Here is a 15,254-nt window from a genome sequence, read left to right on the forward strand (position 1 = left end):
ATGGCAGGTCATAGTTCATAAACTATTAAAAGAGAAGGGCTACTAACCTATGTATTGAGGTTGAAAAATGAGAAAACTAATCAGTCAGAGATATTATAACTAGTCAAGAGTTTCTAGAATTCAATTCTTTTTTCAGACTGATAAATTCAACTGAATTTCTCCCCATAATTATTGTCTAATAAGAGGAACTTATATATACTAGTTTTGGGCTTGGATTCTTTCATTTATAGTTCTGTTAGTTGTGATTTTTCTGAAAATTTTTTCTATTGAAAACACTTCAACAGTATGTTGGCAATCATGCACAACAAAAAAGTCTTCATTGGATACTTAAAATAAATTAAGGTGCTTCTTATTAATGTAAGAGTAACTCATAGTATATTAAAGGTGATTTTAATTACTTCTTTTAAGAAATAACAATTTTAGGTAGGCAATTGTGAGGAAAATTATCATCATAAAAGCCAAAGCCACATGATTCTTCCATAAACTCCAAGGTGAGAGATCGATGCCCTGGTTTGTCAAGAATTCTTCACCAGTACATCTGAAATTCAACACAAAAATATATGACTATATTCCTAACATCTTTCAAATTGTACTAAATATAGTTGCTATTCCTTTGTTAAAGAAGTCTACAGGTCATCTAAACATTCAGTATCTGTCATTTCATAAGTAATAGATAACAGTCATTGAGTACTTCAAATTTTGCTAGATATATTAAGCAACCTGCGCCTTACAGCTTGGTTAATTCGTAAAACAATCTAAAGGAATATAAATATTATGCATATTTCAAAAAGGAGATGATGCAGGCTTAACTTACTTGGCCAATTTTACAGATTCACACTATGAACCAATTTCCTAGGCTTCTCAGATTCATCTGTTTTCAAATCTATAATGCTGCTCTCTTCAAAGGAAATACTGATCAAGCAAATTCATTTTCTCCTCTTGGGAAAACCTTAGTTTTGATGATGACAACTCTGTCCCCTGTTTATATGATCAAAGCTCCTTAAATTCTGCTTACATCACAAGATAGTCATCCAAAAAATAGGCTAAGAATTCTAAAACCAGAACCAGGGGGGAAAAGGGTTTGTGAACAGAATTCTGTTCTGTCAGCTCTCACACCAATACTATAATGATTATTGCAGATAGTCATCGACAGGAAGATACCAGCAGGTCTAGGATCAGGCTCAAACCTTAAGTAGCAGGTGGAGGAGAGCAGGATGGAGTGCCTCTGTCAGAGGTGAGAAAGCACCTGGGCAGGGCTTACCAGTAGCCAATCCAGAGGTTCACAGACTATAAGCCCTTAGTAAACCATGAAAACAGTCTATTACAAATTCAAATGTTCTGAAAAAGAACTCATTTTTTTTTCACATTCGATAATATTTTACTATTAAGAGAACAAGAGTTACACAACATGTTCACATACATTAGTGCACAACAACTCACTTTACAAGTTAGAAAACTTAGGCTTAGAAAGTCTTATTGACCTTGAAAGGATCCTTACCAGCTCTGAGGCCAGGGACTTTTCCATATCATACTATGATAGTAAGCAAACCCAATGTGACACTGAATGCAAACTTACATTACATAATTGGAACAGCTACTGATTTCTGTTGTATTGAGTTCTGGACAGTAGTTTCGTCCCAAAAATTCACTGTGTTGCAAAGCCTAAAACACAAGGGGGAGAAGGGTAAGATAAATAGTTTCAAGGGATTATCACAAGGGGGCAGGGTAAATAGTGTCAAGGGATTATCACAATTATGCTCTCAAGTTTAATGTTTATTATTATTTCTAAAAAATATTCTCTTTCTTGCCATGTCTTTGCCACAGCAAAGTACCTAATTTTCCCTGGAAATAAAGTAGACTAGGGTTGAGATGCTGGTTCCCATTGGATAAGAAAGGAGAACTCTGGTTAGATTAGACTGTGGTTACTTCCTTCTCTCCCAATTTTATAGTTTGAACACTATAATTAAAATGATATAACATTGAAATGGTTCTGTGATTGGGTTTGGAATCTCTGATGGCTTCATAACTGTGGCATGCTTGGTGGCTAGGAATTTTCTGTGCAAAGACACAGAATGCCTGGCTGCTAGGAAAATTTCTGTGCAAAGACATGGGATGCCTATCTGCTGTAGGAATGCTCTGCATAAGGAGGATCTGTGCTAGAGTCTTATCAGCCTTAACCTTGACCTCAGGCTCACAGCTCCTGAGAATAAACAAAACTCTCTTGTTAGACAACCACGATGTTTCACCAAGCTCCGTTGCACCTGAACCTGTCCACATAACAGTAAATTTAAACAATGGACACTTGAGAGCCACACAAACCTCTTAACATTACATATTGCAACTATAGCATGTAAGTGAGGAATAAGCTGCATAATGTTACTTACTCTGTAAGCTGCCTAATGACACAATGAGCAATAACGTACTACTGATGCCAATGATCTAATGAAACTTATTGATATAAATAAATAAAGCTGACAGCTTGACTATTCTGCTATTCTGCCTCTGTATCTTGTCTCTGTGTCTCTTTTTATTTTCCTTACATAATAGAGCTCAAAGAATATTGCTGATTTATAATAGCAAAAATCTCTTATTTATTTTTTCCAATCCATTTTAATTATGATAGTCAAAAATGTAATCATTCTGTATTGACACAGGTTATTTTGGAGTTGAATAGCTCATGAAAGACAATATGGTTTTGAGTATTATATGATTTTCGTTCTGTTCTAGTTTTCCTTTTGATATAAACTATAAATTCTAGTCTCTCATCCTCTCATTTACTTCCTTATTTAACTAAAACACTACATGTTTATCATCAACTTTTATCTTCACATTTTACTATGAGATTTATCTATGACTTTCCTCTTCCTCAAACAATGGGGTGACTGGGGAAAACCCCATGTGACTCCAGGAACTTGTGCTAACTGAGGCTAACAGGAGAGTTTCATTCATTGTTCTTGAAAGGAGACTCCAAAATCACAGACATTCACAGCTCATGGCTGGGGAAATGAGCTGGTCAGGCTTTATTTTGCTTTTCTCATAGCTTGGAAACACATGTACTGTAAGAGAAGAAGACAACTTACCAAATAGCCATAGTGAGGGTTACTGAAATACTCAAGCCATGATAGCCAAGGTGGAAGAGGAGTGAAAGTCAGCAATATACCCAATAAACCCTATAAAAAGCAAAGACCATGAATCAGAACCCAACTTGTGATTTTATGAAGAATTCTAGATAATACCCTCTTCAACTTTCAACTCTACACCTTTCCAAACATTTCCACTAGGATCAACTCTCTTCCAGTTACTCTAAAAAAAATCTTCATTGTTTGAATGTGTATACACCTCTGTGTATCTAAGGTTGTTTATTATTTTAAAGGAAGGACCATTTCCTATAATCTGTATAATATATACTATTTGGATGATCTAAAATTATTAAGACTATGTCCTCAACATTCTCTGTAACTGCACACAATGGAAGTTTAAGAAATAGTCATTCCTTGGTACCTGAGGGGGATTGGTTCCAGAACCTCAGTTCACAGATACCAAAATCTTCAGGTATTCAAATACCTTATTTTTAAAATGGAGTAGTATTTGCATGTAAATCATGTACTTCCTTTTTTTACTTTAATATTACTTCTTATATATTTCAAATCCTTTCCATATTCCTTAATGATACTATAACATAAATTCTATATAAGTAGTTGAAAATACATATTTTATGGCATAATGACTAAAAAATGACATTAAGAATAATTTGAGGTTCAGAATGCAGGCTTCAGATTACCCAAAGCCTAGAACTGATAAACACAATAATATGATGAAGTACAGCAGAAAATATGGTCAATACTTCCATTTAAAGCTATCAGAAATCAATATTACAATAGAGATGCTAGGAACAACTTCTCAAAACACAAGGAACAGCTATGAGGTTCATATAACACTTGTCCTAAATGGTACAATTTAGGTGGTACTTGGTACCACTAGGATAGCAACATAATGACAATGTTGTATGTCTGCCCACATTTAGATTTTACCTAACGAAGTGCTTCATATAACACATACCATCTCTGAGTAATATGTGGTTTTATGACTATGGTTTTAAGGTTCTACCAAGATCCTTTACACAATATTCAGTCAAAACATACAATAAATCAAACAATTCATCTGTATTTATTAAAGGATATTTTATTTATTAGATGAAATATAAACAAGACATTACTTTCTGAATGAGATACATTGTAGTTGACAAATTCAGAAATAAAAGATTTACACTTTGACAAGAACTTATGCTGATTATGTATCACTGAAAGACATCTATTGTAGCAGAGATGACAAGTGCATTAATTGGTTAAGCACTCCTATTTAGTCCATGTCATGGAACAAAAATGTGAGAACTATGTTGGGGATATAGCTCAGTGGGTAGGGTGTTTGCCTCATGTGCACAAAGCCTTGGGTTCAATCCCCAGCACCACACACACACACACAAAAAAAAAAACATGGAACTTGTTCTGTTTATCTGTTAATTCATCTATGTGATTACAAACTTTAGGGCCATGTGAGATTAGAATTAAGTAACCATTATAAAGAAAAGATAAGCAGAAATACTTGATATAGAGATTCTTACAAACACAAAAAGGGAATCACCTAGTACTGTGGACTTTAGAATTTTCCAGGATTCTTAAAACACTCCTTTTCAAAATACAGGACCCAGGTAAGACACCCCTCCCCATGCCACACACTATTACACTTCTCAAGGAGCTTCACATTCACCTTGGAGTTTCAATGCATCCAATGAAACTGTCTCCACTGGTTAAACAGCTGGGAGTTCTCTAACTCCAGCATGAAAAGCAGGTAGAGAGTCTACTGATCTCATTACTCTGGTTTCTAAAGTTCAAGGTCTTATTCAATACTATCAAGAAGTGTCTCTTAAAAGCTCATCACTAAACACATGTTCATACTAACGACATTAGAACACTAGCAAAATAAGCTTGGATAAAGTTGAGAAGGAAAGCTGGTAAATTCTCTAGAATATACCTCATCTAGGCCTCCTGGAAGCATCCAAGTCCCATGTATAGAATACTCAAAGTAGGTTTTAAATGACAGGTAAAGGTACAAGGAAGAAAGAAGGGGAAATTTCCTTCTGAGAGAAGTACAGTTCATACTCACCAGCATTAACAGATAATAGGTACTTAAAACTGCTGCTATGAACAAACGTTGATATGAACCTATAGCCAGTACCAGGGAAGCAGTTGAATAGTACACCATCAAAACAGTAAGCATCCTGATTGAGAAAGCTTCTGCCTCCAGTTTCAATCCTTAGAAAGAAAAGAAGGGTTTAGCCCTGCTGCCTAGGTCAATATGTATTCAGGATCATTTACCATGCAAATAATGCTAATATTCAGAGCAATTAATACCTGAATGAAGAAAGTTACCCACATCCAACTACCATGGGCCAGCAATTTTAATTTTCACCTATATATAATTGCATGAAGTTACCACACAGATTTATTTTGTACATTTACTTCCAAAGCACTTTTCCGTATAGCACCTCTGTTTTCCTATGTGGAATTAGGACAAACTTCAGAACTACTTAGATGGAGAGGCACAGGCAACACAACTGGTCAAATTATACTGCCTTCTCCTATACTCAGACATCACCACATTGCTCACTATTTGCTGTCACTGCATTACTGAAGAAATAGGGATCAGGTTTCACAACTTCAGTGGTTTTAATGCCTGGAGGAATGAAAGGAATCTCCATACCTAAGTCTCCCAGACAAATCATCACATGGCTCTGTGATAGAGAATGGAATAAGATAAGTATACTTTAAAAAGTGTACCAAGCAAACATTCATTATATAGTTTAAAGATTTGGAACAGCTATAAGAACACTGATCAGGAGTCTGGGGCCTAGATACCATGATCAATTCCTTATAATACACCTCTTATTTGTAAACCGGAAGTTTTTGGTTCTTATACTATAGTGTGTTATCATAAATAGATATTTCCAGTGTATGTGAGAAAGAGAGAAACACATAGAAATTCAGAAGCAATGACCCTGGGGTAAATTCTGAGAACAATGCAACAATGATCTATTAAATCAATAAACCCCAAAGTAACCATCTTTTTCTCATTATTAAGGGTATAGGGAAAGAAGACATGTTCACAGATTCTTTACTTTTCTATATATCTCTGTAGACCTTATCAATAATACATACCAATCTAAATTTTATCTGTATATAGTCACATGTTGAGAGACAAAGAGAGACGATATAGATAGATAGGCAATAACTATCACAGCTCCTCAGCATAGTGTTGAGTTTTTTATAAATTATTTCTATGTTTCTTCATGATACGTGGCATCTTGGTAAAATGAAGTTTTGTAAATATTGAAAGTTCTGTTGAGTAGAGCATGGGGCATGTGTGCAATCCCAGTTCTTCAGCGGACTGAAGCAAGATGATCTAAATTTTCAGACCAGTCTGAGAAGCTTAGAAAGACCCTGATCAAGACAAAAATTTTTAAAACAGCTGGGGATGTATCTCAGAGATAGAGCGTTTGTCTATCATCCATGAAGCCATTGGATTGATACCCAGCATGGCACCAAAATCAAAAACAAGAAGCTTCACTTGGGAAAGACTTGACAACAATACTCAACTGAATGGCTATTGTTGAGCATGCACAATAGATCCATACTTCCCTAGTGATGGGAAGTGTGTACTTCTAGTTGTAGGAACCATAAACTTGCTTGCAAAAGAAATTGGTTTTAACACATAAGCAAAACTAAGGACACATTCTCTTTGTATCGTTACTTATCTATCAAGAAGTATGCTACACAAGTACATATAATTGGCAGCAAACTCCTGGGTAGTAATTCAGATACCAGTTTTCCAAAGAAGTAAGATGACACTTCATACCATCCACTAATAAGCTCTTGTCTACAAAACAAAAACACACACCACGCATCCCAGATTAGTCCAAGGCACAGCCCAGCAGAGACGCTGCTGTCCAGGTTCCTGCTGCCACCAGGTCTGCCACCAGCTGCCCACGGGCTCCAGGCTGACCCTCCCACCCTGCCCCTATCCCTTCTCCATTGCAGGTATAGCCTCCCTGGAGGTGGGACACAGAGTCTGCATCTCCTCACTCTTCTCAGATACCCTGCTTCTCCTCTCAGGCTGACTCCCTCTTAGTAGTACAAAAAGGGCTAATTTTAGCAGTAACAGAAGATTTTCTTCACTCCAATTCTGACCCTGTAAAAGATGACACTGTTATTCTCCAAGGGCTCAAAGCAACTTATGATCCCTAAACTTTTTATACTTCTGCTACTCTCATGTTAGAAAAAGAAAATGACTTCTCCCTCCAAAGATCACCAAGCAATACACCCATCAGCTACCAAACCCTCATCTTTCTTCTTCCTGATGTCTTTCTCCTGAAATTCCAAACTCTTCCACCAGTATCTTCATTCCTTCCCTTTCTGATAATTCCAGTCCTTGGCATATAAATAGGGTAAAATATCTTCCAGCTTTGAAAGCAGAAGAAACAACCCAGTCTGCTTTTTAGTGTAAGACTGCCCTCTTGATCTTTCTATTCCTTCATCCACTAAGGCCAACTGTACTCCCACCTCCAATTGCTAATCCTACAACTTAACTCTCTACCAAGAACTTCAAACTTTTCTTGCAAGGGTCATGGTGGCCTGTTATTTCCAAAAAACCTAAAGATACTTTTCAGCTCTTTATTGCTGGCTTTCTCTGCAGCACTGCAAACTGATGACCACACCTAATTCTGAAACTTTGTTTTCCTTTGGTGACAGGCCCCACAAGCTCTTGATTTTCTATTTCACTCTTGACTGCTTGTTTTCAATTAATTGTGATAACTTGCATACATATTTCAAAAGCTCATGTTACACAATGATAAATACATACAGTTTATATTTGTCAACTAAACAAACCAAGAAATAAAAGAAAAATACTGGTAATCCTCTGGGTCACACCTTTGACCCAATTATAGATCCACTCCCGAAATAGAAACCTACTCACCTAAAGAGCTTCTCCAGTTCAACACTCTTTCCTCCTAACAGGCCAGCCAAACTCTGGAAGATAGTCAGTGTACAGAGTGCCCGGGCTCTGCCAGGACAGAAAAACATACAAACAAAAAAAATCCTCAGTCAATTCAAAGCTATTAGATCAGCTTTCAACTCACAGGATCTCCTTCCACAAATTATATAACATTTTTCTTTAAAATAGAGTCTTTAGTATTTTGTTATGGCAGCCTGAGCTATCTGGTCAAAGAAATACCATCACCTTGAATTCAGTGTTTCTCTGTTTATATTTGAAATTTAATCCAAGCAATTTTGAAAGGTATATTATTATTTAGCATCTTCACAGCAATGAGCAATGTATCTCAAAAAAATAAAAAAAAATATGTGTCTCTTCAATCTGAGACTTTGTACCCTTTGATCATAATCTCCTCATTCTGCCCATCCCTCAGATTCTGGCAACCACCATTTATTATTCTATTCCATGCTTCTAAGAATTATTTAATTGTTCTGGAATGTATGTATAAGTGAGAATATGTATTATTTGTCTTTCTGAGCCTGGATTAATTTACTTTCCATAATATTCTCCACTTCCATCCATGTTGTCACAAATGACAAAATTTCATTTTTCAGGGCTGAACAGTATTCCATTATGTATACATACTACATTTTTTTCCCATTCATCTGCTGACAGGCATTTTGATGTCTTAACTTGGCTATTGTGAATAGTGCTGCAAAGAACATAGGACTGATGACACCTTTTTCACAAACTGATTTCAAATAATTTCCATAAATATCTACAATTGGGATTAGTGGAATCATTTTAAAATACATTTTCCAAATTTGCTTAGCCATAACTACAACCTTATAAAGCTATTAAATCAAAGGTGCTCACACTCTACATAGAATTCAAAGCCAGTTCTTAGTTATACAGGTTAGAGAAAGTGCAAGGATAGTACTTGATCCCAAAGAAGAACAAAACCTTTGGCCTCCCTAGCAATTTCAAATGATAAAGGACTGATAGTCACTGCTGGAGAGTGCTTTAAGGGCATAGTTTCCAAAATGATGCAAAACTACTGTTTTCTAATCAAAAGAATAAATCACTGATCACCCCAGGAGGGATTAGGTACTCCACACACACAGGCTACTTTCACATAGCCAAATGCCCACAGAAAATGTGAACAAAGGTAAGTCAAAAGGACAAATTAAAATAAGGTTGATGTCTAAATTCTTCAAAAATAATCTCAAGAAATTGACCAAGATGCTTAGCATAAACAATGTTTTTTGGAACTGGGGGTTGAACCCAAGGGCACTTTACCACTCAGCTCCAGCCCCAGTCCTTATTTTTTGTCTTGAGACAGGATCTTGCTAAGCTGCTGAGGCTGTTCTGACTCCACCTCCCAAGTAGGTGGGATTATAGGAAGTACCTGGCTCTGACATAAACAATTTACAGGGAAAAAAAAATTTACGCTGATATACAGTTTCAGAGGTTTCAGTCCACCCTTGGCTGACTCCTTTGGTTGGGGTAAAAGCAGAATATTATGGCAGAAGTGATGCTGGAGGAAAGCTGCTCAGCTCATTGCAGCCAGGAAGCAGAGAGAAAGAGAGAGGAGGAGGGGCCAGGGAAAAGATCAACCTTCCACCAGGGCATGCCCCCAGTGACCTGCTACCTCCAATGAGGTCCCACACCCACGAGTCTTTCTAACTTTCAATTGATGAATCCACTGGGGAGAAATGTGCCTTCATGATTCTATCATTACCTGAAAGTCCCACCTCTGAACACTCCTGCATTGGGGAAACCCTTCAACACATGAGAGTTTGGGGGATAGTGTAAATCTAAACAATGCTCATTCTTAGTTTAGAAAATAGCCAGCCTTCTCCATGTATCAAAACAGACTGGACACAAGCTTTTACAATCACCCTCTATAATAAAATGGGGATAAGACCATACAGCCCCTTTGGCTGTTTAGAGGTAACCTTAGGCTCTGGATGACAAGCAGCCATCCCATCAGGTAGCCACGTATGGTTCTCCATACGTGAACTATGAGGAGAACCCTGGGTCTGGGATGTTGCTGAGCACCTATGTTCAGGACATGACACAGCCAGTTAAATCTCTCATCATGAGGAGAGATTAAAGGACACATTACAGTTGAAACTAGGCAACAATCACAACAAGTAATATGAGTGCTCCACACAACAGGAAAAACTGAGTCCTGTCCTCTTATCTGACACTCCTATGTTCCAAAAAAAAAAAAAAACCAAAATTCAAAGAAATTGACTCACTAGTAACAACAACAACAACAGACAATCTTGATTACATCAAAAATAGAAACATTTATGTGTCAAACACACTACCAACAGAGTGAATAGATAACCCAAAAAATAGGAGAAACTATTCACAAATTAAGTAACTGATAAAGGATCAGAAATTCATAAATATAAAGAACTCCAAGTCAACAATAATGAAAAAATAAAACAATTAAATTTTGAAAAGGCAAAAGGCTTCACAAGATATTCACCAAAAATCCAATAGATCCCTATTTACAAAAATAAAAATGAACAAGTTCTGGTGGGGATGTGGAGAAACTGGGACCCCTGCCTGCCGCTGGAACAATGGAAAATGGTGCAGCTGCAGTGGAGGACAGCATGGCAGGTCTTGGAAATCTTAACAGAAAGTCCTTATGACCCAGCCATTCAATATACCCCATTGAGGTGAAAGCAGAGACTCACAGAGATAATTCTACTAATCACAGTATAACTCACAATAGCCAAAAAGGGGTCAATGACACAGACTTTCATGAATGGATGCATAAACAATATAGTGGACAATTAGTTGGCCTTAAAAAACAAATTCCAACATATACTACAGTATGGATGAACCTTGAGAACATTATGCTAAGGGAAATAAGCCAGTCATATGCAAAAAAAATATTATATGACTGCAACAGAGAAAGTCACAGATGGTTGCCAAGGGTTGGGAGAGGTGGGTATGGAGACTTACTATTCAATGGTATGAAGATTGCATTTCAGAATATGAAAGAAAGGTCTGGAGGTGGATAGCAGTGATGGATGCTCAGTAAAAATGTATGTGATGCCACTGAACTGTACATATAAAAATGGTTGAAAGGGTAAACTTCAGCTTGCATATAATTTACCACACATATGTATACATGTGTAAAAAAGAATATTGACTCTTTCCTGAGTTTTTCATCATACTTATCATAAATCCAAATTCTTGAATGGATGTCTACAAGCTTGAATAATGTAATGGAAATTTATCAAAATCAAGATCCAAATTTACCTACCTATGGTAGATGTCAGTACAATCATGTTTTAGTGCCAGGAAAAATGCACCTATGACCACTCCCAGAATGACTGCCACAGTTATCTTTTCAAAAAGAAAAATGAACATAAAAAGGGTAAGAATTTCAATTAGAGTTAAGATTTTTCATGTCATTTATTATTATATGATATATATATATATATATATATATATATTTATATATATATAAAAAATCACATCTCTCCATTTCAATGAACACTTTAATGGTGTGGCCAGAGTCACTAGGAGAATATAAAGCAGTATATGTTATGAAAATGCTATCTAAATTAGATGGAAAATTAAGGTATCTTTTCTTCAGGGAATTGGCAGGACAACAAGTAGACTACTGGACAAGCTAAAATTACTCTCAGTGTCTACCAGGCACTGTCAGTTAAGGGTCCAGTTCAATTCAGGTACTGAACCCAAAAATGCTACTAAAGTTAACAGACATGCAGGGATCTGGGGAAGTCATTTGGGAACAAATGAAACTCAATGCTATAACAGTATTAAAATGTGAAATAATCAGTGAAGGACATTTATGGCATAAAGGAAAATAAAGTTTAAAAAAAAATGAAGCATGATCTGTAAAGAATAGTTTGTGAGGACCCTAATCTGGAAAGACTTCCAAATAAATGCTGATGGTTCTACCAATGTGCAATATAAACAGGTAAACAAGAGTCTTTACTTTCATACAGAATAACTTTTAAGAATATTTAATTTTTCAGTTTCAACACTCCATATTCTTAGTTTTTTTCATTCCAACTTTACATCTTATACTACCAATAAGTATTAGGATGTTTCCTATAGTTTTCAAACATTTAACAAAACAAAGAATTGCATGACAACATCATGCACACTATTATGAGGTTACACATATTATTCTGTCTTACATTAAAAAAAAGAAAACTAAGCATTAGTAGCAATAATGGCCATATATCTGAGCTTTGTGCATCTGGTTTGTTTTAAACACAAAGATGAAAAAGGAGTTCCCCCAAAATGTTACTCAGTCTTTGTTCAAATATGTTGAACCAACATTTCTCAAGGATATGTTCTGAGGGATGTCTATAGCTTTCACTAAAAAAAAAAAAATCTATAGATGTTCAATATGTTAATAGAAACAATGATTCTCAGACAGATTGATAACAATGTCTTCCAAATTGATTTAATCAGGAAAACTTTAGCACACTGAATAAACTCTAAATAATTTTATATAGATAATTCATTTATTCTAAGAACTTCCAAATACAACTGCTGGCTAGAGGTCAAGTCTGAACTGTATAAATAACTAGTTTAAATCAAAACATAGTTATCAGGTAACAGATAGGGTCTTATAAGAAGGAAGCCATAAAACAAATCTATCTTAACATTTTAACAAATCTATCTTTAAAACTTAAGCAAAAAGAACACTCCAGTTTAAGAATCCTAAACCACAAGGATCATTAAACTATGCTCCACAGGTCAAATGAGGCCAACTACTGTTTTTTCTTCTGCCAACAAACTAATAACAGCTTTATAAAGTAAAAAAAAAATCATAAAAATACTATGTCTTTTGATAGGAGATTTATATGAAATTCATGATCCATGAATCAAAGTTTTAGGAGAACATAGCCAGGTTCATTTTTTTATGTATGAACTAAGGCTGCTTTCACTCTAATGTGAGAGGTAACTACCTGAGACAAGGACTATATGGAGCTGAAAAGCCTAAAATATTAACTATTTGGCGCTTTCCACAAAAGAGTTTGCCTCTACCTACACCAACATTCCAGCATTTACAAAATTGTTGAGATTTGTCCCACTAAACTCAGGGATCTCTAAGAGTTCTCCCCTTATTCTAGAGACTACTATTCTCTGAATATTGCTGGACTTCCTTTTGCAGAACTGAGTTCACTGATGAGACCAGAAGGCTGAACACCAAGCCTGGAGGCACTGGGCTTCTGTTTGCATCTTAAGGACACCTAGGACCAAATGCACCATCCTGGTGTATTTCCAAGTAGCTATGTCCTAATAATACTCTGTCCAGAACTACTACTTTGAGAAGCAAGTAAGAAACATAATACATAAATCATATGAAAGAATGAATGGATTACATCACATTGTTCAAAAATATATAATGCAGGTTGATAGATCTAAGTCATCTGACATGCTACCAAATGACATCAAATTTGCTCTGAAACAGTAAAACTTTACCTTTGATTGGTAGGACATAAAACCGTCCATGGTCTGAGAGAAATGACAGATCAAAAGCACAACAAATATTTGCAGAAATTGACAATCTGACTCAAATACAGATGCAGGCAATAATTAAATATGAACATTATGATGGTTAACGTTAAATAGTCAGTAGTACTTCATTAGAGCCAACAAAAGCCATCTTTCAATACTCAACTGAAAATCAATGATTGATAATGTGCATTTGGTCCTAGGCCTCCTTAAGATGCAGACAGAGGCCTAGTGTCTCCAGGCTTGGTGTTCAACCCCAAACAATCAGCTAAACTGATTTCCTTACAAATGACAGAAAATGAACTGGAAGTTAGAAAAGCTTTGTATGACACAGGGGATAAAAACAACAGAAAAACCTTGAGAAGTGATAATCAACAATGACCACAGAGCTAGCCAAAGAAGAAAATTACATTATATCATCCTAGTTAAGAGGGTTAACCTGACAGTGAATAGCCTTGTTAAGTCTGGTTACTATCTGTGCATAAAATGCAAACCCTTTGAGGTATCTAGTGCTTTCTAAAGTTTAAAATCTCTCAATAAGGAAGGTGAATTATAAGGAACAGCACTTTGCATACAGGATCCTCCACCAGACAGTGGGCAGCCCAGACAATGGTCAGCCTAGACAACCCTCAACTGTATTCATTAACATCATGTTCGCTCACTGCCACATTTCAAGGGCAAAACAACCCTCTTGCCCCTACTGCCTTTCATCTCCCGTCCCTGTTCTCCCTCTGTTGGTGATTAAATTTTCTGTATAGACCTTTCTGCAATCTGATATATTAATTATCATGTCTCTACCCTCATAACAAATGAATTTTGTGAGACCAGAAATGTTTATTTTTACTCATTTTGTGTACTGCTTTGTGAGTTCCCAAAATGCAACACATGATCCTGTGAATGACTCTGCAAATGAAAGTGGACAGCTATGCAATACCCATACATATCTGAGACACACTGTCTTTATTTTTTTTTTGAGGAAAATTTTTTTCTACTCAATATTACCCATTATAATTTGTCTAAATCAACAAAAATTCTGGGTGAGGTAATCCAAGAATCACTAAGAAACTTTCCCATAAGTAAAACTTGTGATTTTTTTTTGTTGTTGTTCTATTGGCCATGAATACATACCAAATGAAGGAAGAATAATAAGTGAATGGAAGAGAATAAACCAATTCCTGAAGTAGATCATATCAAAACCATGTTAATTCTACAGGGGTATTTCACAGCATAATTAAAAGAGTTTTCAGGTCACCTGAAATATGTTTTCTTCAGGATCACTCAGCAAGTTCTTGAAAAAACGCCAGACAATCCATCTGAGCTGATGATAGAAGGAGGTGATATAGGTGGTCTCCTTGAAGGCTGAGCTCCTCTTCTTCTGAACACCTGAGAGTTGGTCTAACTCAGCTTTCGTTTCTCTGTAGATGGAGGAGTTGAGGTAAAACTCAACTAATGTTTCTATGACTGGTATTTTACCCTTGGAGAGCTCTTCAGTCTCGCTGACTTTCAAAGAAAAAATGAATAAAGAACAAAAACACTACTATCAGACAACAAGTTATTTAATCCATTTTTCTATTACCCCTTTCTTCAATAACAATTTGATTTTAAAGCTTGAATATAAAAATTACTAGCTTTATTGCCACATTTCACATTAGGAATACACAGGTGAATGAGCTGGCTACTAC

At 36.0% G+C, this 15,254-nt stretch overlaps 1 protein-coding gene across 1 annotated transcript in view; it reads right to left on the bottom strand.

Annotated features, from left to right (window-relative positions):
* Nucleotides 1–373: 373 nt before the first annotated feature.
* Nucleotides 374–15,254, bottom strand: part of LOC144251242 (broad substrate specificity ATP-binding cassette transporter ABCG2-like) — a 33,959-nt gene continuing 19,078 nt past the window's right edge. The window contains exons 8-15 of the mRNA XM_077794268.1: nt 14,825–15,080; nt 11,336–11,418; nt 8,032–8,118; nt 6,814–6,933; nt 5,164–5,314; nt 3,081–3,170; nt 1,577–1,662; nt 374–538 (exon numbers count right to left, since the gene is read on the bottom strand). Coding sequence (XP_077650394.1) covers nt 391–538; nt 1,577–1,662; nt 3,081–3,170; nt 5,164–5,314; nt 6,814–6,933; nt 8,032–8,118; nt 11,336–11,418; nt 14,825–15,080 — 1,021 coding nt within the window. The 3' untranslated portion in view covers nt 374–390. The remainder of the gene's footprint in view (nt 539–1,576; nt 1,663–3,080; nt 3,171–5,163; nt 5,315–6,813; nt 6,934–8,031; nt 8,119–11,335; nt 11,419–14,824; nt 15,081–15,254) is intronic.

The sequence above is a fragment of the Urocitellus parryii genome (genome assembly GCF_045843805.1).
Source record: "Urocitellus parryii isolate mUroPar1 chromosome 10 unlocalized genomic scaffold, mUroPar1.hap1 SUPER_10_unloc_3, whole genome shotgun sequence".
Lineage (NCBI taxonomy): Eukaryota > Metazoa > Chordata > Mammalia > Rodentia > Sciuridae > Urocitellus > Urocitellus parryii.